Below are 24,626 nucleotides of genomic sequence, written 5' to 3' on the forward strand. Positions count from 1 at the left end.
GGTGCAGCACAGCAACATGGCACAAGTATACATATGTAACAAACCTGCACGTTATGCACATGTACCCTAGAACTTAAAGTATCATAATAATAAAAAATAAATTAAAAAAAAAAAAGACTATTTGTGTAGCCATCAGAAAAGTGCTTCAACAAGGACCAAGAGAGGCTGTACAGATACCTTGGCAGCTGTAGAGTGAAGGCTGGCTATTATCTGGCTAGAAGGATGATCTGAAGAACGAGATTTACACCCAGGAATACAAATCAGAACCCAATTATATGAATATTGTCTCCCACTAGACCCAAAGGTAGTGCCATCTTGCACCTGCTTGGAACTATATGCTAGAATACCTTTCAGACATCCAGGCTAGTACAGAAAAACATACAATATGTTAGCCTTTCTTGCATGTAACTCCATCAATCAATCATTTCTTTGTCTGCTTCCATTGCTTGGTTTTTATTTACTTTAATTTTTAATAAATTTTTAATTAAAAAAAAAAAAAAAAAAAAAAAAAAGACAGGCCCCAAACATACAACTCTGATTTACAATGCCTGGGTGGCAGGAAAAACCTAAACTCAATAATTTAAAAGTGACCCTTCGACACACTCTTTGGTAAGACTGCGGAAACATGGGTATTCTCATTCCACTGTTGGTAAGAAAGTCAAATGGTACACAGTATTGAGGAGAATTTGGCAATAACCAGTAACGTTGCCTTCTCCCTCCCTTTCTCCATCCCTCCAGAACTGGCCTCAAGCAATCTTCCTGCCTTGGCCTCCCAAAGTGCTGGGATTACAGGTATAAGTCACCATGCCCAGCCCTCATTAACCCTTTGATATATCAATCTCACCTCTAGCAATATAAAATGATATTACACATGTACAAGAATATTCAATATTATTTGTAATAGCAAAAGAATGGGTAAAATTCAAATGAGCATGAATTATGTAGAATGTAATTATCTATACAATTTATTCTACACAAGAATAAAAACCTTATATTTGAAATATACTTGAATATTATTAGTTCAGGTCAGGGGACTGTGCAAAATTAATCAAATACATGTCTAGGAAAGTTGGTGTGCATGTGTGTACAGCCATAAAAAGGAATGAGAAATATTTCTATAGAATAATGAAGTGATTTCTGAGATAGAATTTTAGTTGAATAAAAGCAAAGTATAGAACAATATCTTGAATATGCTAACTTTTGCATAATGGTGAATATATACATATCTAATATTTTCAAAATAACCCCAAAGATAAAAAGAAAATGGTCATCGATCCACAAAGGAAGATAACAGAAGAAGAAACAGAATCTCCTGTTATCTTAAAATGTACATAAAAATTACTAAAAAATTAGTAATTTTTTGCATAACTAAAACACAAAATTAAACTAAACAAGGGAAAAAGAAGCAATCCTCCCCAAAATTGAAAAAAAGAAAACACTGAAATCTGGTTGTGTGTCAAGTTAGTAACATAAAAGGAGAAAATAGTGACAAGTGACTTTAAAAGTAGAACCAATATTTTGACTGTACATTTCTCATGAGATACATTCTATAAGAAAAAATATAAACAAATTTTAAGCTACATTTAGAAGTCTTATTGTTTAGTAGTAAAATTGGTGTTAAATCCCGGAAACTGGCCAGGCGTGGTAGCCCAAACCTGTAATCCCAGCACTTTGGGAGGCTGAGGCAGGCAGATCACCTGAGGTCAGGAGTTCAAGACCAGCCCCGCCAACATGGCGAAACCCCATCTTTGCTGAAAACACAAAAATTAGCCAGGGCGTGGTGGCAGGTGCCTCTAATCCCAGCTACTAGGGAGGTTGAGGCAGAAGAATCACTGGAACCTGGGGGGCAGAGGTTGCAGTGAGCCAAGATCACGCCACTTCACTCTAGCCTCGGCAAAAGAGCAAAACTCCATCTCAAAAAAACAAAAAAATAAAATTCTGAAACTATTACAGGTAGGCTATATGATAAAGCAATTATTATCTTAGGAACCAAGGTTTTCTGCATAGAAGTAAAGAGATGCAAGTATAAAATCAAAGATTTCAAGTAAAAATTCCATAATCTTACATTGAAAATATGAGTGTAGATTTGTGACTTTTTATATTTAAAAAGTTAATAACATCTGGTCTGTAGGAACCTAGATGATGGTCTCTACATATCATTTTCCAGTGAAAGACCAGGATTCTTTGATTCCAAATTTAGGCAGTAAAAAATGACCATAAAATATCTTCTAGTACCAGAAAGTAAAATCTGAATCATAAACATACTTATTTGATATTTTCTGTGTATTACTACAATATATCAACCTGTAATTCAGATATTATATTGAGGACTACTAGGGTTTGTTAAAGGAACACAAGAGACAAGAAAAAAAAGGGAGAGGTGAAACTACAGATTAAGAAATTTTAGACTTGATACCAAAGGCATGATCTATAAAAATAATTGATAAATTAGACTTTATCAATATTAAAAACTTTTGCTTTATGAAAGACTCTCTTAAAAGGACAAAAGGACCTGCCAGAGTGGGAGAAAATATTTGCAAAGCACATATCCAATAAAGGATTAGTAAAAAGAACGGCCAAACACAACAGTAAACAGTGCTTGGGACATAGTAAGCACTCAGTGAATGCTTCAATATAATTTCAAATTTTTTCTTTGTAAAATTCAAGAAAAATTAATATTACTATTTTAATATATAGTACAATACTAACCATTTGGATAAAAGCATATCAATTTATTCATCATCGCTGTACATAAAAGACATCGAGAACGACTGTTATTGCTTTTCATGCTCTTAAATATGTATTTTTATGACAGAATCTCTTAATTTTGATGTAGTCCAATTTATTTTTTCTTTATCTCTCTCCCTTTCTCCTTTTTTTTTGTATTTTTAGTAGAGACAGGGTTTCACTGCATTAGCCAGGATGGTCTCGATCTCCTGACCTCATGATCCACCTGCCTCAGCCTCCCAAAGTGCTGGGATTACAGGCGTGAGCCACCGCACCCGGCCTCTCTCTCTCTCTCTCTCTCTCTTTAAGAGTCAGCATCTTGCTCTGTTGCCCAGGATGGAGTGCAGTGGTGCAATCACAGCTCATGCAGTCTTGAACTTCCGGGCTTAAACCATCCTCCTGCCTCAGCCAATCAAACTGCTGGGATTACAAAAGTGAGCCACTATCTTTTCTCTTAACATTAGTATTTTGGGGGTTTTGAGTAAGCAATTTTCTCTATCCAAAGTCATAAATGTATTCCCCTTTTATTCTCTCCTAAGGCTCTTTTTCCATGTAGAACTTTACTCCACTTGGAACTGATTTCTTCGTTTTCTATGAAGTAGAAGTCTTATTTCTTTATATTTTCCCCAGTAAGGATATTCAGTTGTTTCAGCATCATCCTTTCCTCACTACTCTGTAATACCACCTTTACCATAAATCAAGTGACCTTATGAGTATGGGTTACACAGGTCTGTTTGTCAGTCTTTGCACAAGTCAAACACTGTTTTAATTGCTGTATTATACTTTATAGCTTGATATCTAGTACACCACGTCCTCCCACCTTATTCTCTTAAAAGTATACAGGCTGCTTTTGGGCTTCTTTTTCATTTACCTAAAAAGCTGATTTTTCAAACTCCACATAAACAAGGTTGGGATTTTTACTGGATTGCATTAAATCTACAGACTAATATGAAGAGAACTGACACCTTTACAATGTCTTCCAAACTTCAAACATGGTAATATGATCTCCACTTATTTACAGTATTTCATCAATTCTAAAATGGACACCTCCCCTAATACTACGATTTTTGAAACTGCAATGTATATTAATAAAATTGGTGGCTTTCGAGAGTGATATCAGTAAGGGCTGACCAGAAGCCACTAGCACTTGTCCCTTTCACAAAGACAGCAAGAACAATGAAATATACAACTATGTTAACGAAAATAACCCAGTGAGAGCTCTGGAGACATCATTGGAATAACAGAAAGCCTGGTGAGCACAAAAACTCAGGATGGCCACATAGTGAATGAAAGAAAACACCAGTCTCCTACCACCCCAAACCCCAACCAGGATCAAGTGGGAATCAGGAGGAACTTCTCCCTAAGGCAAAGAGGTAAGCAAGAGGATCCCAGCAACCTCCATCAACACACTGGACATCTACAGACCTCACCACTGGGGTCGCCTGCAGTCCTGATAGGCAATATGCCAGCTGAGGGAGCTGCCTGGGGTCCAAAAAGCCGTGCTCTCCCAAGAGACACTGACACTGTGTCCTGCCCCCAGTGGCCTGTGTGGTTACTGCCATCTTGAAACTGAAACTACGGCTGAAGTGTACCTTGCTTCAGGGGCTAGTAGTCACAGCTCCCGTTCACCTCTAAGGCTAAGCTACTGAACCACCCCAGTCTTGTGGTCCAACTTCCCCAGGCAGAGCTGTGAGCAGCTGTTACACCCTTACACGGAGGGTCAAGCAGAGGTGGAGGCACTCCACCTACCCCTCTCCCCACCCCCTCGAGCTGGAGCTGCAGCAGTATGCTGCCTCCTGGGAAGAGTACTAGGGCCACTCAGAGCAGTAACACTGCTCTGCCATCAGGGTTGAAGCAGTGTCCTGCATCCCAGGAAATGGTGCCTTGGCTGCCCAGAGAAGCCACAACCCCAGTACCTAAGCTGAAGTAGTACCCAGTATCATGAGAAATGGTGCCCGGGCCACCCAGAACAGTAATGCCCCACAGGCCTATGGTGAAGTGGCATATCATCCTCTGGCGAATCAGTGACCTGGCTAAGCTAAGTATCTGTGCATCCCAGGGCTGAGCTGATGCAGTATCCTGCATCCCAGGGAAACAAGAGCAGCGGCTGAGCTGAGACACCCTACCTTACACAACAACTCTAGTACCCTGCTTGCCTGAAGCTAGATTAACCCCAACGAGTCCGAGCTGCAGAAACACCCCTTTCCTTGGGAAGTAGAGTCATCACTGTGCCTTTAGGCCACCAGCTGCCCTTTGGGCCCAAATGACAGCTGAGCTCCACCATTCTGGGGTACCTGCTGCTGCTGCACCCAGCTTCACAGAGTCTGGGATACAGCTAACACCCACCATCCTAGTGTCTAGAGTCACTACTATACAGTCTACCCTGCTACCCCAAGCCCAAACCTCCAGAACATCCCTGCTTCCCCAGGGTCAGGCCAGTGCTGTGGCTTGAACTCCAAGGGTAAAACCACAGTTACAACTGAGCTGTCTGGTTCCGAGCTGCTGGAGGGTGCCTCATTGTCACAGATCCTGGTTCTTGTGGGAAACTTACATCCAACCCTGCCACAGAGGGTGAATCGGCACTCCAAGACCCAGGTGCCACAATAGGTTCATGGGACTCTGATTGCAGTACTGTGGCCCCATTGCAGCTCCAAGCACCACTGCTGCTGCTTATAGACCATGTCAGACCTAACAGCAGGGTCAGCTAAGTCTTCCTATTGTAGGAAAAATGAAAACAGGAGGATCTCCCAAACTGTTGCAACTGCGTACCTTAAAAACTATGCTGCTGCCACCACTGCCACAGACTTCTACAGCCTATACCACTGAGTAACTCATATTATTGCTGATGTTGAACACAGGTCAAGAAGCTGCGTAGAGGCTGTACCATTGCATCTATCTGGAAACACAGTCACCACACCACTCCCAACTGGAACACTAAAACTCATCTACAGGTAGAAGTCTTTCCCTTTGGAACACTAGGAAGTCTGGAAACGGCCATTGCTCCACCAGATGTCTACATCAAAAAAAGTTGAATGATCTCAAATACAAAACCTAATGATGCATCTCAAAAAACTAGAAAAACAAAGTAGAAGGAAAGAAATAATAAAGGTCAGAGCAGAATTGAACAAAACTGAGACTTAAAAAATAGAAAAGATCAATAAGAAAACTTGGTTTTTAAAAAAGATAAGCAAAATTGACAAACCATTAGCTAGACTAACCAAGAAGAGAGAAAACACCAAAATAAATAAAATCAGAAACAGACATTAAAACAGATACCAGAGAAATGCAAAGATTTATTAGAGACTATGATGAACAACCATACGCTAACAAACTGGAAAACCTAGAGGAAATGGATACATTCCTGGACACATACAACCTACCAAGATTGAACCAGGAATAGAAAATCTGAACAGAACACAAGTAACTAGATTGAATCTGTAGTAAAAAGTCTATCAAAGAAAAATTCAGGACTCGATGCCTTCACTGTTAAATTGTACCAGACATTTCAAGAACTAACAGCAACTACTCTCAAACTCTTCCAGAAAATCAAGAGTGGGGATTTCTTCCAAACTCATTCTACGAGGTTAGCATTACACAGATCAGTTAAAGACACCAGCAAAAAGGAACTGCAGGCCAATATCCCAGATGAACACAGATGTAAAAGTCCTTAACAAAATACTAGCAAACTAAATCCTGTGGCACATCAGAAGATCACTTGCCATGATCAAGTGGGATTTATCCCAGAGATGCAAGGATGACAAAATGTACACAAATCAATAAACATGATACTTCAACAAAATGAAAGACAAAAGCCATATGATCATCTCAAAAGACACAGAAAAAGCATCTGATAAAATTCAACATCGCTTCATGATAAATGCTCTCAACAAGTTAGGCATAGAAGGAACATACCTCAACACAACAAAGGCCATCAATGACAAAACCACAATCAACAACATACTGAATGGGGACAAGTTCAAACCATTTCCTCTAAGAAATGGAATAAGACAAGGATGTCCACTTTCACCACTTTTATTCAACATAACACTAGCCAGAGCAATCAGGCAAGAAAAATAAATAAAGGACATCCAAATTGGAAAGAAGGGCGACAAATTGTTCCTGTTTGAAGACGACATGATCTTACACAGAAAATCTAAAAACCTCTTGGAACTGACAGATTCAGTAAAGCTGCACGATACAAAATCAGTATACAAAAATAGTAGCACTTCTATACCCAGGGGAAGTAATAAAGAAATCAAGAAAGCAATGCCATTTACATAACTACAGTAAAATAAAATACTTAGGAATAAGTTTAAACAAAGAGTTGAAAGATCTCTACAATGAAAACTACAAAATGCTAATGAAAGAAATTGAAGAGAACGACCAAAAATGGAAACTCATTCCATGCTCATGAATTGGAAGAATTAATACTGTTGAAATAACCATACTGGCCAAAGTGATTTACAGATTCAGTGTAATTCCTATCAAAATAACAATGACATTCTTCATAGAAATAAACAACCCTAAAACTTGTATGAAACCACAAAAGATCCTGAATAGCCAAAGTGATCCTGAGCAAAAAGAGCAAAGCTGGGGGTATCACAATACCTGATGTCAACAAGCTATAGCAACCAAAACAGCATGATATTGGCATAAAAGCAGACACATAGACCAAAAGAACATATTGGAGAACCCAGAAATAAATTCATACATTTATAGCCAACTGATTTTTGGCAAAGGTACCAAAAACATTCATTGGAGAAGGGACACCCTCTTCAATAGTTTGGGAGGCTGAGGTGGGTGGCTTGCTTAAGCCCAGGAGTTCAAGACCAGCCTGGGCAATATGGCAAAACACCCTCTCTACTAAAAACACAAAAATTAGCTGGGTATAATGGTGCACACCTGTAGTCCCAGCTCCTCAGGAGACTGGGGTGGAAGGATTGCTTGAGCCCAGGAGGCAGAGGTTGCGGTGAGCTGAGACGGTGCCAGGGCACTTCAGCCTGGGTGACAGAAAATAAATAAATAAATAAATAAATAAATAATCAACTAAAAATGGATTAAAGATTTAAATGTAAGAACTGAAATTATTTATTTTTATTTTTATTTTTTGAGATGGAGTTTTGCTCTGTCGCCCAGGCTGGAGTGCAGTGGCGCAATCTCAGCTCACTGCAAGCTCTGCCTCCTGGGTTCACGCCATTCTCCTGCCTCAGTCTCCCGAGTAGCTGGGACTATAGGCACCCGCCACCATGCCCGGCTAATTTTTTGTAGTTTTAGTAGAGACAGGGTTTCACTGTGTTAGCCAGGATGGTCTCAATCTCCTGACCTCGTGATTGGCCCCCCTTGGCCTCCCAAAGTGCTGGGATTACAGGTGTGAGCTACTGCGCCCAGCCAAGATCTTAAATTATTAAACTAATAGAAGAAAACATCGGGAAATGCTTCAGGACATTGGTCTGGGCAAAGACTTTGTGGGGATGATCTCAAAAGCACAAACAACAAAAACAAAAACAGACAAATGGGATTATACCAAATTAAATAGCTTCTACAAAAAAATCCCATGCTGATGAGTAGGATCAATACCATTAAAATGGTCACACTGCCCAAAGTCATGTATAGATTCAATGCTATTCCTATCAAACTACCAATGACATTCTTCTACTTTAAAATTCACATGGAACCAAAAAACAGCTCAAATAACCAAGGCAATCCTAAGTAAAAAGAATAAAACTGGAGGTATCACATTTTCTGACTTCAAACTATACCACAGGGCTACAGTAATAAAAACAGCACAGTACTGGTACAAAAACAGACACATAGAACAATGGAACAGAACAGCAGGCCCAGAAATAAAGCCACACACCCACAACCTTCAATCAGATTGAAGATCAATTTCTAATCTTCAACAAAGCTGACAAAAACAAGCAACAAGGAAAGGACTCTCTATTCACTAAATGGTGCTGGGATAACTGCCTAGCCATATGCAGAAGACTGAAATTAGACCCCTTCCTTATAACATATACAAAAATCAACTCAAGATGAATTGAAGACTTAAATGTAAAACCCAAAACTACAAAAACTCCGAAACACAACCTAGGCAATACCATCCTGGACCCAGGAACAGGCAATGATTTCATGACAAAGATGCCAAAAGCAATTTCAGCAAAAGCAAAAATTGATAAATGGGGTTTAATTAAACTAAAGAGACTGCACAGCAAAAGAAACCATCAACAGAATAAACAGACAACCTATAGAATGTGAGAAAATACTTGCAAACTATGCATCTGACAAAGGTCTAATAAACAGCATCTATAACGAATTTAAACAAATTTATAGAAAAAGTAGGCCGGGCGCAGTGGCTCAAGCCTGTAATCCCAGCACTTTGGGAGGCTGAGATGGGCGGATCACGAGGTCAGGAGATTGAGACCATCCTGGCTAACACGGTGAAACTCCGTCTCTACTAAAAAATACAAAAAACTAGCCGGGCGAGGTAGTGGGCACCTGTAGTCCCAGCTACTCGGGAGGCTGAGGCAGGAGAATGGCGTAAACCCGGGAGGCGGAGCTTGCAGTGAGCTGAGATCCGACCACTGCACCCCAGCCTGGGCGACAGAGCAAGACTCCGTCTCAAAAAAAAAAAAAAAAGAAAAAGCAAACAACCCCATTAAAAGGTGGGCAAAGGACATGAAGAGACACTTTTCTAAAGAGGATATGCATGTGGCCAACAAGCATATGAAGAAAAGCTCAGTATCACCACTGATCATTAGAGAAATGAACATCAAAATCACAATGAGATACCATCTCACACCAGTCAGAATGGCTATTATTAAAAAGTCAAAAAGTAGGCCAGGTACGGTGGTTCACACCTGTAATCCCAGCACTTTGGGAGGCTGAGGCAGGCGGATCATGAGGTCAGGAGATCGAGACTTTCCTGGCCAACACGGTGAAATAGAATAAATTACAAAAAATTAGCTGGGCGCGGTGGCGGGTGCCTGTAGTCCCAGCTACTCGGGAGGCTGAGGCAGGAGAATGGCGTGAATCTAGAAGGCGGAGTTTGCAGTGAGCCGAGACTGCTACTACACTCCAGACTGCACTACTACACTCCAGCCTGGGCGACACAGCGAGACTCCATCTCAAAAAAAAAAAAAAGTCAAAAAATAAGAGTGCTGGCAAGATCGAAGTGAAAAGGGAACACTTACACACTGAGTGTAAATTAGTTCAAACATTGTGGAAAGCAGTATGGTGATTCCTCAAATAGCTAAAAACAGAACTACCAGGCCAGGTGTGGTGGTGCACACCTATAATCCCAAAACTTTGGGAAGCCGAGATGGACAGATCACTTGAAGTCAAAAGTTCGACACCAGCCTAGCCAACATGGTGAAACCTTGTCTCTACCAAATACACAAAAATTAGCCAGCATGGTGGCGCACGTCTGTAGTCCCAGCTACTCGGGAGGCCAAGGTTGGAGAATTGCTTGAACCTGGGGGGCGGAGGTTGCAGTGAGACAAGATCGCGCCACTGCACTCCAGCCTTGGAGACAGAGGGAGACCCTATCTCAAAAACAAAACAAAACAAAACAAAAAAACAGAACTACCATTTGATCCAACAATTCCATTACTGGGTATATACCCAGAGAAATAAAAATCATTCTACCATAAAGAGCAAGATGCATGTGAATGTTCATTGCAGCATTATTCACAAAAGCAAAGATACGGAACTGGAACCAACCTAAACGCCCATCAGTGACAGAGTACGATAAAGAGAATGTGACACAGATACACCATGGAACACGATGCAGCCATAAAAAAGAATGAGATCATGTCTTTTGTGGGAACATGGATGGAGCTGGAGGCCATTATCTTTAGCAAACTAATGCAGGAACAGAAAACCAAATACCGCATGTTCTCACTTATAAGTGGGAGTTAAATGATGAGAACTCACGAATACAAGAAGGGAACAACAGACACTGGGGTCTACTTGAGGGTAGAGGTTGGGAGGAGGGAGAGGAGGAAAAAAAAAAGAAAAAAAAAACTACTAGGGGCCAGGCGCGGTGGCTCACGCCTGTAATCCCAGCACTTTGGGTGGCCGAGGTGGGAGGATCACGAGGTCAGGAGATTGAGACCATCCTGGCTAACATAGTGAAACCCTGTCTCTATGACAAATACAAAAACTTAGCCGGGGATGGCGACAAGCGCCTGTAGTCCCAGCTACTTGGGAGGCTGAGGCAGGAGAATGGCTTGAACCCGGGAGGCGGAGCTTACAGTGAGCTGCGATCCGCACCACTGCACTCCAGCCTGGGCGACACAGCGAGACTGTCTGAAAAAAATAAAAGAAAAGAAAATAACTACTGGGTACTAGGCTTAGTACCCAGGTGATGAAATAATTTGTACAACAAACCCCCATGGCATGAGTTATTACCTAAATAACAAACCTGTACATATACCCCCAAATCTGAAAGTAAAAAAAAAAAAAAAAAGCCACTAAAAAATTAAAGTTTCTGCACAGCAAAGAAAACAATAAAGAGACAATCTGCAGAGTGGGAGAAAATATTTATAAATTATTTATCCAGCAAGAGATTAATATCCAGAATATATAAAGAACTCAATAGCAAAAACTCAAATAATCTGATCAAAAATGGGCAAATAAACTGAATAGGCATCTCTCAAAAGAAGACATATAAAAGGCCAGCAGGTACATTAAAAAATGCTCAACATTACTAATCATCAGGGAAATGCAAACTGAAATTATAATGTGATATTATTTCATGCCAGTTAGAACAGCTGTTATCAAAAAGACAAAATAAGGATGCAAGGATGCAGTGAAAGGGAATTCATATACACTGCTGTTAAGAATATACATTAGTACAGCCATTATGAAAAAGAATATAGAGGTTCCTCAAAAAACTTAAAATAGAACTATTATATGATCCAGCAATCACACTACATATTCAAAGGAAAAGAAATCAGTATGCCAAAGAGGTGTCTGCACTCCCATGTTTATAAGAGCACTATTCACAATAGCCAAGATACAGAATCAACCTAAGTGTCTATTAACAGTTGAATGGACAAAAAAAAAAAAAAAAAAAAAAAAGTGGCGTGTATACACAATATACAGTTTACAGAAGACAATTTGTATTTATCATAAATGCTTGTGTGTCTACAAATGCAAGCTGTAAATTTGAAGGGTTTACTTTTACTCCCAGGGAGAAGTAAACGGTATTACTGACAAAATATTTTTAAGTTGTTATAGAATTTTAGAGTTTAAAATAAAAATTAACAAACATTTTGTGTTCTCTGAGGGATTACCTGAAAAATGTTTATAAGGGCAATTGATTCGTGTTCCTGAATAACTTAACCTTTTAATATTCATGATTAGAATACTTTATAACTTATTGAAGATTGAATAAAAGAAAGGCTAGGAAGTGGTTAAGAGCATAGACAAAACAAACATATAGATTATAAGACCAAAATAATTATACACAAGGGACGTATTCTTAATTACATTTCTATTCTCTTTGTTTTCGTTTTATTCTTGATTCAGATGTTAGCGTACTTATGAAAAAGTACGAACCACAATTTTTCTTTCATTGTTCAAGTACTATAAATATCTCCCTGTTAACACTTAACAGTACTAGAAAATAGTACTGTGGAATGGGAATTTTATATTTTATCTAAAATTATTAGGCATTGTCAGTACTGCCTAAAAATTGTTTCCAAGGCAGCAAACTGAGAATTATGCTTGAAATATACATAAAATACAATTTGATTCAACTAACATTAAGAAAAACACCAAGAATACCCCAAATCCCAGTCACTCACATCCATCAGTTTACTTTCATACCTCTGCACACCAACCACAGACAGTCAATTAGTAAATGCTAGACATGGAAAGAGAAAGTCTTCTGCTTTTACAAAGGGCTGTAAGCGAGGGAGAAGCCCTAAGAATGTTCTTCCTCCAAGAATTAATATTCTTTATTTCATGTATATGATTATTTTCAACTTTTATTGAATTAGCTAGTGTGGTAGCTCGCTCATGAGTTACAGAGTACTTAAAAGTTTGTATAACTTTCAAAACTGAATAGCTAAATTATTAAGATCTTATGTGCCAGAAACTGTTCTAAGAAATTTGCATGTATTGACTCATTTAATCCTCACAAAAAAACCTTATGAAGTAGGTAATACTGTTATTTTCATTTTATAGAGAAGGAAACTGAGGCATAGAGAGGTAACATGCCCAAAAATGGAGGTAGTTTGCCTATGGAGCAACATTCTTAACCCTGTCATATACTAACTCCATGCCTTTAATGTGTTGTACATAAAATTATAAAAGTCTGAGGCCAGCGAATTTCTGTCTGGGAACATTCTCTTACAATTCACATTCCGTCATTTACTAATGCTAAGCCCTGTGGACTTACTCTATGTCCTTGCAAAGTCATGCTGAAAACAGAGGAAACACAGCAACACCAAATGAGTCAATTTGGCTTACTGGGTCAGAATTAGGGATGCTTATTTTGAACAGTTTTATTACGTAGTCAGAAATAAGAAGCAATAAAGAACAGCTCTCAAAACAAGAACTTCTATTGGTAGACTAAAATGTAAAAAATGGGGACACAGACACAAAAGGCAATACGTATTAACATCTTCTGGGGATTAAACTATTTACATTTAACTGAAACAATTTTGTCAAACAAAATTCCATCTGATGAAAATGAAAATGTAGAGCATGAGGACTATAGTTAGTAATATTGTATTGTATATGAAACATTTCCTAAGAGAATAGATTTTAGGTGCTCTTACTACATACACGAAGACAGGTAAGTATGTGAGATGATGGACATGTTAATGTGACAGCAGTAATAATTTCACTGTGTAAATAAAAACATCATATTGTACACCTTAAATATATAAAATAAAAACAAAACTTCTCTCAAATAAAAACAAAAACGAAAATATAAAATTAAAGGCAAGCCTAAAACTGGGAATATGTTAATAAAAGACAAGTGATCATTTATTAAATAACATGCTAACAGCAATAATTTAGCTTTTAAAATTAGTCTTATCTAGAAAAATCTTCCAAAATAAAGACAAAAATTCATGAACAGGTGCAGACTAAAAACATATTTAGATTCAGCCATGAAATAGTTAGTGGACCACAGAAGAAGAAAACAGATGTACATCTCTGCAATATATGATTTCTACATTGCTATACTGGATTACACGTCCATTAAACATCTGTGCCCAATTCTGGAGGGTATATTCCATTTTTGTCTTTCCTTGTTGGAAACACTTGTAAAAAGAGAAAAAAAAAATGCTTAACCATGGTTCATTCTAGATTTTTGTATCCTTATTATGTTGTATGTAAAGAAAAAACAAAGAAGTCTGTGCAATTTAAGTTTAAAATGCTGGTTCATGAAAATGTGGCTACAGATTTAAAATAGTTGTTTACCATTTGCCTACTGTTTCAGCCAATGTGCCTGAAACATGGAGGATAAATTTTAGAAAGCATACCTGCCCTTTGTTTAATTATGTAATTAATGTTTTCCAGTTTCTCACATCAAAAATCCTAATGAAAGTACTAAATAAAGTTAGGGACTTGTAGGATTTAGAAGATACCATAAATGATATTTCCAATCCACAAAGATGACTGAAAATAATTTAGCACAAGCCTTCTTAATGCCTTAAATGCAAATTTCACTAGAGAAATAAGGCCATTCAGAGCTGACTGCCATAAGTTCAGTGTCCAATGCCCCACCTAGAGCACTTAAAACAGTTGCTAGACTTCAACTCACTTAAAACAAGGAAAGCCAGACAGTGAGATAATGCAAATGCTTAAAAGTAACACCTTTGTGGCGAGGAAGAAGAAAAGTTCTTAGTTATCCCTTCCTGGACACACTGATTTGTTTTTCATTACTGGCTTCCAAGCATCTTGGCTTCCAAACAACTGGCTCCTTTCATCTCAGGCTCCAGTGACTCCAATGACTGCCTTCCTGAAGAAGGGAGAGGTCCTACCCAACCAATGCTCTAAAGTGAAAAATGTTCTTTATTTCAGTTAGAGCAAGAGTCCCCAACCCCCAGGCCATGGACGGGTACTGGTCCATGGCCTGTTAGAAACTGGACTGCGCAGCAAGAGGTGAGTAGCAGGCCAGCACTACCACCTGAGCTCTGCCTCCTGTCACATCAGCAGTGGCATTAGATTCTCATAGGAGCATGAACCCTATTGTGAACTGTGCATGTGAGGAATCGAGACTGTATGCTTCTTATGAGAATCTAATGATGTAAGATGGAACAGTTTTATCCTGAAACCATCCCATCCCTATCCCCCAATCCATGGGAAAACTGTCTTCCATGAAACTGGTCCCTGGTGCCAAGAAGTCTGGGGACTGCTGAGTTACAAGTACAAACTAGGAAAAGAGAAACCACAAAAGCTGTCTAAAATAGAGGAAAATTAATGTCAAAAGTCACTTATACAGAGGATAAAAGATACGAGAAGTCATCAAGAGAGTGAGACAACCAGACTTTATAATGCCCACAAGTTGATAATTCCTAGGCTACTGCTACAAGAACCCAGGGCTGGGGTTGCACAGTGGATGCTGGAATTACAGCATGCCTGTCCGGTGGGAAGTGGAACCACAAAAGAAACAGCTTTTGCCAGCAACACACTAGAGATAAAGAAGGGAAGAAATGCCCTGGCTTCTCCCTTTCTTAAATTTTGGGAGATTTAGTGCTTCTAGTGTTTCCCACTGGGTTCCCCAAACTCAGTAGAAGTCAGCCATCACTGGAGCTTCGGAAAGGCAGCCTGCAGGGTTAGCCCTCCTTAGTACAGAAGAAAGCAGGAGGGTACAAAATGGATTCCAGTACAACTTTCAACAGTACAACTTTCAAAGTTCACATCATAAAGACAATCTCATGAATTCATTCAATCCAGCTAACTGCAGTTATTAAACCAGCTGGTTCTAAGGTATCAATTGCATATTAATAATTCTAGATCATCTTTCAGATTTGGAAGTGAAAAATCCTAGAACATCAACATCCAGAAGTATAATTCTGCTAGGCAGAGCAAGAACTATCCCATTAGTTATTGTAATCAGATATATAATAATGTTCAACTGAGGTAACAGGAAGTTTGGACAAGTCTTTCTTTTGGTTTGCCTATAAAGTCTATTTTGGAGTAATTTAAAAGATGCATTTTCCAAGAAGAGTAAAATATACAGCATAAACTATTTAAAATTCTTGTCAAGTATATGCCTCAAATGTGCTTTCTTGGAAGCATCTTTTCATAGTCTTTAAAGAAATGTTACATTTTAAATTCATATCTACTCTTTCAATTCATGAGAAATTAGAGTGCTGATACAAATTCTTTGGTGTGAGAACATTAATATTGTGACTAAAGGTTGTTTAAGGCCAATCTTAGCATTAAAAAAAAATCAACATACTGTTTCACATACAAAATCATAACGGTCAACAACTGTGACTGTCATCAGCTCTAGACTGGAACTCCCTACAGTACTACATTAAATCTGAATATTCCAAAAGTTCCTTGAAATGTCTATTTCACCAGGATTATAACTATGTTTATTCAAAATTTATAAAAAAAATATAAAGCAAAACTCATTGTCTTAAAATTTTTTGATAAATTTATTTTATGAAAATATATCTACCAAATAGAACTTTAAGGAAAAAAGAATTTCAAAATAATTTAAAAATCTTTATTAGAAATACTATCCAGTTTATTTCTGTCAAATTGACATATCAGTAAGTGTAATCAGCTGTCAAATACAATTTTTTTTTTTGAGGTGGAGTCTCGCTCTATTGCCCAGGTTGGAGTGCAGTGGTGTGATCTTGGCTCACAGCAAACTCTACCTCCTGGGTTCAAGCCATTCTCCTGCCTCAGCCTCCCAAGTAGCTGGGATTACAGGTGTGCGCCACCATGCCTGGCTAATTTTTGTATTTTTAGTAGAGATGGGGTTTCATCATGTTGGCCAGGCTGGTCTCAAACTCCTGACCTCAGGTGATCCACCTGCCTCAGCCTCCCAAAGTGCTGGGATTACAGGTGTGAGTTACCATACTCAGCCCCCATTAATTTTATTTTCCATATATTTAAAAATAAATATTCTGTCTTGACTCAAGATTTCAACAGCAAATTATGAAGCTATGTAACATGCCTTCCTTTTATTATTTCAATAACAGCAATAAATTCTATTTTACGTGATGATGGACATTGATTACTTGGCCTAACAGATTAAAAAGATAGGATATTCAGTATGATAATGGTGGCAGTATTATGTTAATTTTGATGAAACAGTCCTAATAAGTTCTTACTAGTCCCTGAAGGCTTTCAGGCAAACACTTAGATATCTAAAACTTAGAAAGTAGAAAAATAATTTATTAGGATTTTTAAGATAAAAAAGATAATTTATCACTTTTTAAAGATTATGAATAGCCAATAAATAAGCGCCATTTCGGAATAAACTACTGTGAGAAGACTGTAGCTATTTTTTAAAATTACACATTACAGTATCTAATGTAGCTACTTAAAAAATAATGTCACCATTCTGCCATGTATCAAATATAATTAAATTCAGGAAAACTATTATCTTATTCATGACTTTAAAAAAGTTTTTTCATTTTACCAATGAAAGTAGTTTTTTCCGTAAACACTCACCATCCACTCAGATATAATAACATCCACTTTTTCTACAGGAAGATGAACTTCTTCAATCTTTCCTTTAATTAGTGTAATAGTATCTTCAAGTTTATTTAGTCTGAAAATTATCATAATGAATTAGATTAGTAGATTAAACAGATTCTGAAAGCTAGTTAAATTACATAATTTTTTGCCAACAACTCGTTTTGTGGGACAAAAAAGTATTTCAAAGTTTAGTTGTTCTTTGGACACTATAATTATTTTATGGTTACTCCATGAATGCCCAAAAATGTTTCTGGTTAATATGGCAATACAGTGAACCAATATTTAAAACTTGAGTTTGAAAAGAAATCCAAATTTTATCAAGAATAACATGTCAATGAAGTTACATGTCTTTAAAACAAAAAACAACACAGAGGTGAAGATAGACATATAAGACATACAAAAGTATGGTTTAAAGGGAAATAGTGTGTCTGTCATAGGGCTGAGAGAATTTGAAGCCCCAAGCCCCTAATTTAACCCCCAGATTCTCTGGCATTTGTCAGCTATGTGATCTTCACCAACATTTTAAGTAATTTCATTGAGCCTGTGCTGCTCAGGTGTAAAAGAGAATACTGACCCTATTTACTTCACAGGCTATTAAGAGGATCAAATACTTGTGAAAGCCATACATGTGTCTATAAATAATAATGACACTATCAACAACAAAACATTAAGTGTTATATAAAACCTGAAATCCTATCACTACCAAAAATTATTTAACCTTGACCAGTGGCAATCATTAGATGTTTTTATACACTTGCTAATAAGATTAGCAATATTTTCAACCTCCCCTTCTTTTGTAATATGAAACAACAGTTAATTTCACAAAGGTGAATGTAAGCTGCTGGTTAAGCTTATATCTGATTAATAAATTCTGAATTCTCAGAATGTACATTTTAACTACAGAGGATTTTTTTCCTCCATCAAAGAAGAAATTGTCCCTCCTTAACTTCACTGGGTATTATTTACATACAATTCAATGCATTCATTTTAGGTTAATTTTGTTAAATTCTGAAAAACAGATACTTTGTTGACCACCACCATCAATATACGGAACATTTCCTCTTCCCCCAAAGATTAGTGCCCATTCGAGAAAATCTCCCCATCCACAAGCAACCACTGATTTTCTTTCTTTCATTATATATTAGAGTTGTATTTTATAGAGTTTCATGCAAATAGAATCGTATTGCTTCTTTTTGTGCCTGGCTTCCTTCGATAAGCATGACATATTTTCAGTTTCACGTATGCTTTTGTGTATATTAGTTTGTTCCTTGCTACTGCTGGGTAGTATTCTACCACACGGATAAATCACAATTTTGTTTACACATTCACCTGTGTATATAATTCTGGATTGCTTCTAGCTTTGGATCATAATGAATAAAGCTGCTATAAACATCTGTGTATAAGCAGAATTGCTCCATCAAATGGTAGTGTATATCTAACTTTTTAAACAAACTGCCAACTTGTTTTACAAAGCATATAAACTATTTGACATTTTAAGCAGTAATACATGTGCATTCCTGTTGCTTCACATCCTTGTTAATACTCACTATTGTTGATCTTCGAAACTTTCACTGTGTAGAAAGAATTCATTGTGGTTATAAACTGCATTTTCCTAATGATCAAGCATTTTTTCTAGGCTTGCTTGCCATATTCCCAAGTCTTCTTTTGTTTGAATCTTTTGCCCATTTAAAACATCAGGTCAGTTGAAGTCATTTTTTTTTTTTTTTTTTTTTTAAAGACAGGGTCTCACTCTGTTGCTCAGGTTAGAATGTGGTGGTGCAATCACAGCTCACTACAGCCTCAACCTCTCCCAAGCTCAAGTGATCCTTTCACCTCAGACTCCTGAGTAGCTGGGACTACAGGTGTGTGACACCATGCCTGGCTAATATTTGTGGTTCTTTGTAGAGATGGGGTTTCTCTACGTTGTGGCTGGTCTCAAACTCCTGGGCTCAAACAATCCACCTGCCTCAGCCTCCCAAAGTGCTGGGATTGCAGGCATGAGCCACCACGCTCAGCCCAGTTGTATTCTTATTACAGAATTGTAAGAGTTCTTTACATATTCTGGATACAAATTCTGTCAGATTTATGTACAGTGAATAATTCTGCCATACTGTGGCTTGGTTCTTAATTTTTTAAATGGTATGTTTTGAAGAGCTAAAATTTTTAACTTTGATAAAGACCAACTTATTTTGTTCTTTTATGGTTCATGCTTTTGGTGGTATATCTAAGCAATCTTTGCCTATACCAAATACTTCACCTATGTTTTCTCCTTAAATGCTTCTGCTTTCATTTCAGTTAATTTTCCCATATGTACCTTGTTCATTTTTCCCCCATATCAATAACTATTGATATAGTGTTGAAAAAACTTTGTTCGACAGACTATCAACAGCGATAGTTTCAACGTTGTTGGGAAAACTATCACTAACTTATGGAATTACTTTGATATCTTTGTAAAAAACAACCATGTATGTATAGATTTATTTCTGGACTTTCAATTCTGCCCCCCAAATTTAGATGTGTATTCTTATGCCAATATAACACTTTCTTGATTACTATAGCTTTAAATTCAGCCAAGAAATTTGACAGTGTACATCCTTAAAGTTTATTCATTTTAAAAATCCTTCTGGCTATTCTTGATCATTTGCACTCCCATATCAATTTTTTTTTTTTTTTTTTTTTTGAGATGGAGTCTTGCACTGTCACCCATGCTGGAATGCAGTGGCGTGATCTTGACTCACTGCAAGCTCTGCCTCCCGGGGTCACGCCATTCTCCTGCCTCAGCCTCCCGAGTAGCTGGGACTACAGGTGCCCGCCACCACGCTCAGCTAATTTTTTGTATTTTTAGTAGAGATGGGGTTTCACCGTGTTAGCCAGAATGGTCTTGATCTCCTAACCTCGTGATCCACCTGCCTCGGCTTCCCAAAGTGCTGGGATTACAGATGTGAGCTACCGCGCCTGGCCTTTTTTTTTTTTTTTTAAGAGAGTGTCTCACTCTGTCACTCAGGCTTGGGAGCAGTTGTATGATCATGGCTTACTGTAACCTCAAACTCCTGGGATCAAGAGAATTTTTTGGAATTGATAAAAAGCCTTAAGCCACAGAGAAAAGTAATCCAATGAATCTCAAGACTAAATTTTAAAAAATCTTTAATACTTAAACAAATCAGAGGCAAAAAAATCAACAAAGGCAAATTGTCTTCAATGGAATAACAATTGTTCTGATAGGTGACTTCTTGATAGCAACAATGAAAGCCATAGATAGTAGAATATCACCAATGAACCAGGTAAACCTTTTCTTAAACTGCCGAAGTAAAAATAGTTTAGACTTGCAGGACATATGATCTCTGTTGCAACTATTCAACTGCTATTGCTGTGTGAAAGAGGCAATAGACAATATGTAAACAAAAAGGCCCGGCCGTGTTCCAGCTTTATTTACAAAAACAGGTAGCTGACCCGGGGACTGAGGTTTACCAACTCCTGTACTACAATATTACTGCCAATGTAGAATTCTGTATGTACAGAAAAATATCTCCCAGAATTATAGGCAAAATACATTTCAGACCAACAAACAACATTCTGTTTGGCTACTGACATAAATGTACAATGAAGGAAACACTAAAAAATTAGTTCAAGAAGAAAACTGGTCCTAGATGGTCAGGGAAAAAGGAAGAAATGAGAAAAGCAAATGGACATACGTAGTGAGTGAATACATAGATCAGAGTGTCAAATCTAACTCACATGAACCAGAGATCTTACCCATATAATAGAGGGAATCAGGAAGTCCAGACTAAGAGATCTGGGATATTAAAAGCAGCTGCTTTAGTCCTTCCTTCCCTATATGAGCTACACGATCTCTGGCCCGGAGTAGAAAAGGTCTGCAAATGGGGTGGATGGGTTATCAATTCACACAGTAAGAAGCCTCACTCTATGTGCCAGATTAATCCCTACTTCTTCTGAGTCTCCTGATTGCCTGTACCTTTGAAATTATTAATAAAGTTTAAAACTGCGTAATCTCTCTCGGTAATATTGGGTAATTAGGTTCATGTGTGTCTGACTTGAAACTAGGTTAACTCAGAATGGTGCTGTGTGCAGGACTCTCTTGCAGACCCAGGAGTCACAAAGGCTAAAGAATTTCTTTAGCCAGAAAAAGGAATTTAAAAAAAAAACTGGCAGAGGATTGAATCCTAGGATGTTTGCCTACCTAATCTTGGTAGGAAATGGCAAGATTTAGATAACTAGCTAGTGGACTGATAGGGAATAGTATGCAGAGGGTAAGATAGTAAAAAATCCCATTCTCTGGCTGTTACTAGTTTCTAATAAATGTCAGTCCTTTCAAAGAGGAAATGGTGGCAAGAGAGAGAGTTTTTCCTTTCACTGAAAGACCTTCTTATGCTTTTACATCTACCTGGAAAGATGAAGTATTCACTAGGAAAGTAATGAACTTAAAACTATGAGTTGCCACAAAGACAATGCAAACAGCTAGAGGACAAGTTTCGGGGACTACTATGTTCTGAGAGTATTCAGTAAAAAAGAAAAGAAACTGTTTTACGGAGAAATACCAGAAAATCCTGGTGATTCACTATTGGCATAAACTCTCAACATTTACTACTGGCATAAATTCTCAGAATTAATAAACAGGGAAACACATCACTTACTTTATATACTGCTGAGTAGAAGGGGTAACTGGATTGATGACTGATCCCCAAGTGGCTGTGAAGAGATTCTTCCAGGTGGTATGACAACCAATCTGCTACAGTGAGTAAAAGCAGGATTGCAGCATACCTACCCCAAGAGAAGTAACTGCCATACTCTCTTCCCCACATATAAAGCAAACAGTCCTTCTGAAGGAGTAGGCATGCTAGGAGCACAACTGAACTTAGATTGGCTTTATAACAATAGAATTTAATGCTATGGACAGAGGTGATGATGTATGTAGAAATTAGCAACTCCCCATTCTCATATACTTTATGTAATCTTACCATTAGGAGGCCAAGAGAATATTCAGGAGGCACTATCTGATTGACTGGCTCAGTTAACAAGCATGAGGCCCACACGAAGTTTTTAACATAGAAAGGAAAAGGAAAATCAATGAGAGTAAAGAAAGGACAAGGGAAAAAAACCCCAGCTCACTGAGAAGGACTCAATGGTTTTTGAAAAATGATGTAAGAAAGAGAAATCAGATGGGAGTTTTACGAAGAAATTATTAACAAGCTTTATAGAGGACAGGTCAAATCCTGGTGGTCATTAAGGGTTTTTAGAGACTTATTCTTTGCACAAGTGATTGCAGAAAACAATAAAACAAAGACACCTGAGAAATATATGGAAAGGAGATAATGATCAAGGTCAGAAGGTGGTGGGGAGGAAGAAATTAAAACAGCTGACCCATGATTCACAGCCAACATTTATTGGGGGATGTTCATCCCCAGGGTGAATTTTCCATTTAAAGTGACTTAATGTCCTTGTATTGTCTGGGAGGAGGTTAGAAACATTAACAATAGGCCAGGCGTGGTGGCTCCTGCTTATAATACCGGCACCTTGAGAGGCCAAGATGGGAGGATTGCTTGAGCCCAGGAGTTCAAGACCAGCCTAGGCAACACAGGAAGAACTTGTCTCTACAAAAAATAAACAAAACTAGGCAGGCATGGTGGCATGGGCCTGTGGTCCCAGCTACTTGAGAGGCAAGGTGGGAGGACCACTTGGGCCTGGGAGGTCAAGGCTGCAGTAAGACATGATTTTGCCACTGCACCCCAGCCTGGATGACAAAGTAAGATCCTGTCTCAAACAAACTAACAAACAAATAAACAAAAATAATAAACTCTGATTAATTATGTATTCAGCATCTTGATACTTTTATCGTAATTTGTTTATAGCTTCTTTCTAATGTCTGTATTCATAAACATACACAAACATCATAAAAACAGTTTTGTTTCTTCATACCCCATTCTTATACTTTTCTTTTGATCATATTAGTGCATTGGCTAGGATCTCCTTTATGGTGTTGGATAGAAGAGGTGATGAAAGGTATCCTTGTCCTATTCCTGAACTTAAAGAGAATGCTTTCACTGCTTCATCAAGATACTGGCTGTAGGTTTTGTTTTTATAGATACTCTGTATCGGCAGTCCCCAATCTTTTTGGCACCAGGGACCAGTTTCATGGAAGACAATCTTTCCATGGACCTGTGGGTGGGAGATGGTTTTGGGATGAAACTGCCACCTCAGATCATCAGGTATTAGATTGTTGTAAGGAATGCACAGCCTAGATCCCTCACATATGCAGTTCACAACAGCATTAGCGTTTGCACTCTGTGAAAATCTAATGCCCCCGTTGATCTGACAGGAGGTGGCGCTCAGGCGATAATGTTCACTCACCCACTGCTCACCTCCTGCTCTGTGGCCTGGTTCCTAACAGGACACTGACAGGTACTCGTCCACAGCCTGCGGTTTGGGGACCCTGTTCTTTATCATATTGGGACACTACTTTCTAACTCTAGTTTGCTAATGGTTTTAAATACATAGATACACTGAATGGATACTAAATTTTATCAGACTTTTATACTGCATCTCTTGAGACACACTCAATAGATTTTTCTGATTTTCTCATATTTAACCATTCCTAGAATAAACTTTACTTCCCAATTTATTGCTCAGTTTTCCTTTATTTTTGAGACACAAATTATTTTGAGACACTCTTGCTCTGTCACCCAGGCTAGAGTGCAGTGGCATGATCTCAGCTCACTGCAACCTCCGCTTCCAGGGTTCAAGTGATTCTCCTGCCTCAGCCTCCCAAGTAGCCGGGATTACAGGCATGTGCAACCATGCTGGGCTAACTTTTGTACTTTTAGTAGAGATAGGGTTTCGCCATGTTGCTCAGGCTGGTCTCCAACTCCTGGCCTAAAGTAATCCACCCACCTTGACCTCCCAAAGTGTTGGAATTATAGGCGTGAGCCACTGTGCCTGGCCCAGTTTTCCAATATTTTTATTAGGATTCTTGCATTTGCATTCATGAATGAGTGACTTGTGATTTTTGGTCCTACTGCCTTAGTGGAGTTTTAGTGTAAAGGTTATACAGGCCTCATATAATAATGCTTGATTCTTGATAAAAATGATAATATAAGTACAAAGATTAATGAATGGGACCAGAACAACTGGGTCATCTAAATATAATACCAAGAAAAGGAACAAAACTGGACCACCACTTCATACCATATACGAAAATCAATGCC

At 38.2% G+C, this 24,626-nt stretch overlaps 1 protein-coding gene across 3 annotated transcripts in view; it reads right to left on the minus strand.

The window, feature by feature from the left end:
- The window catches only part of PRMT3 (protein arginine methyltransferase 3), a 136,017-nt gene that overhangs the window by 75,908 nt on the left and 35,483 nt on the right, over window positions 1-24,626 (minus strand). For all 3 annotated transcript variants that reach the window (XM_011965405.1, XM_011965404.1, XM_011965403.1), the window contains one exon: window positions 17,380-17,479. In XM_011965405.1, coding sequence (XP_011820795.1) covers window positions 17,380-17,479 — 100 coding nt within the window. The remainder of the gene's footprint in view (window positions 1-17,379; window positions 17,480-24,626) is intronic.

This window comes from Mandrillus leucophaeus, unplaced genomic scaffold (genome assembly GCF_000951045.1).
Source record: "Mandrillus leucophaeus isolate KB7577 unplaced genomic scaffold, Mleu.le_1.0 Scaffold723, whole genome shotgun sequence".
NCBI classification, from domain to species: Eukaryota; Metazoa; Chordata; class Mammalia; order Primates; family Cercopithecidae; genus Mandrillus; species Mandrillus leucophaeus.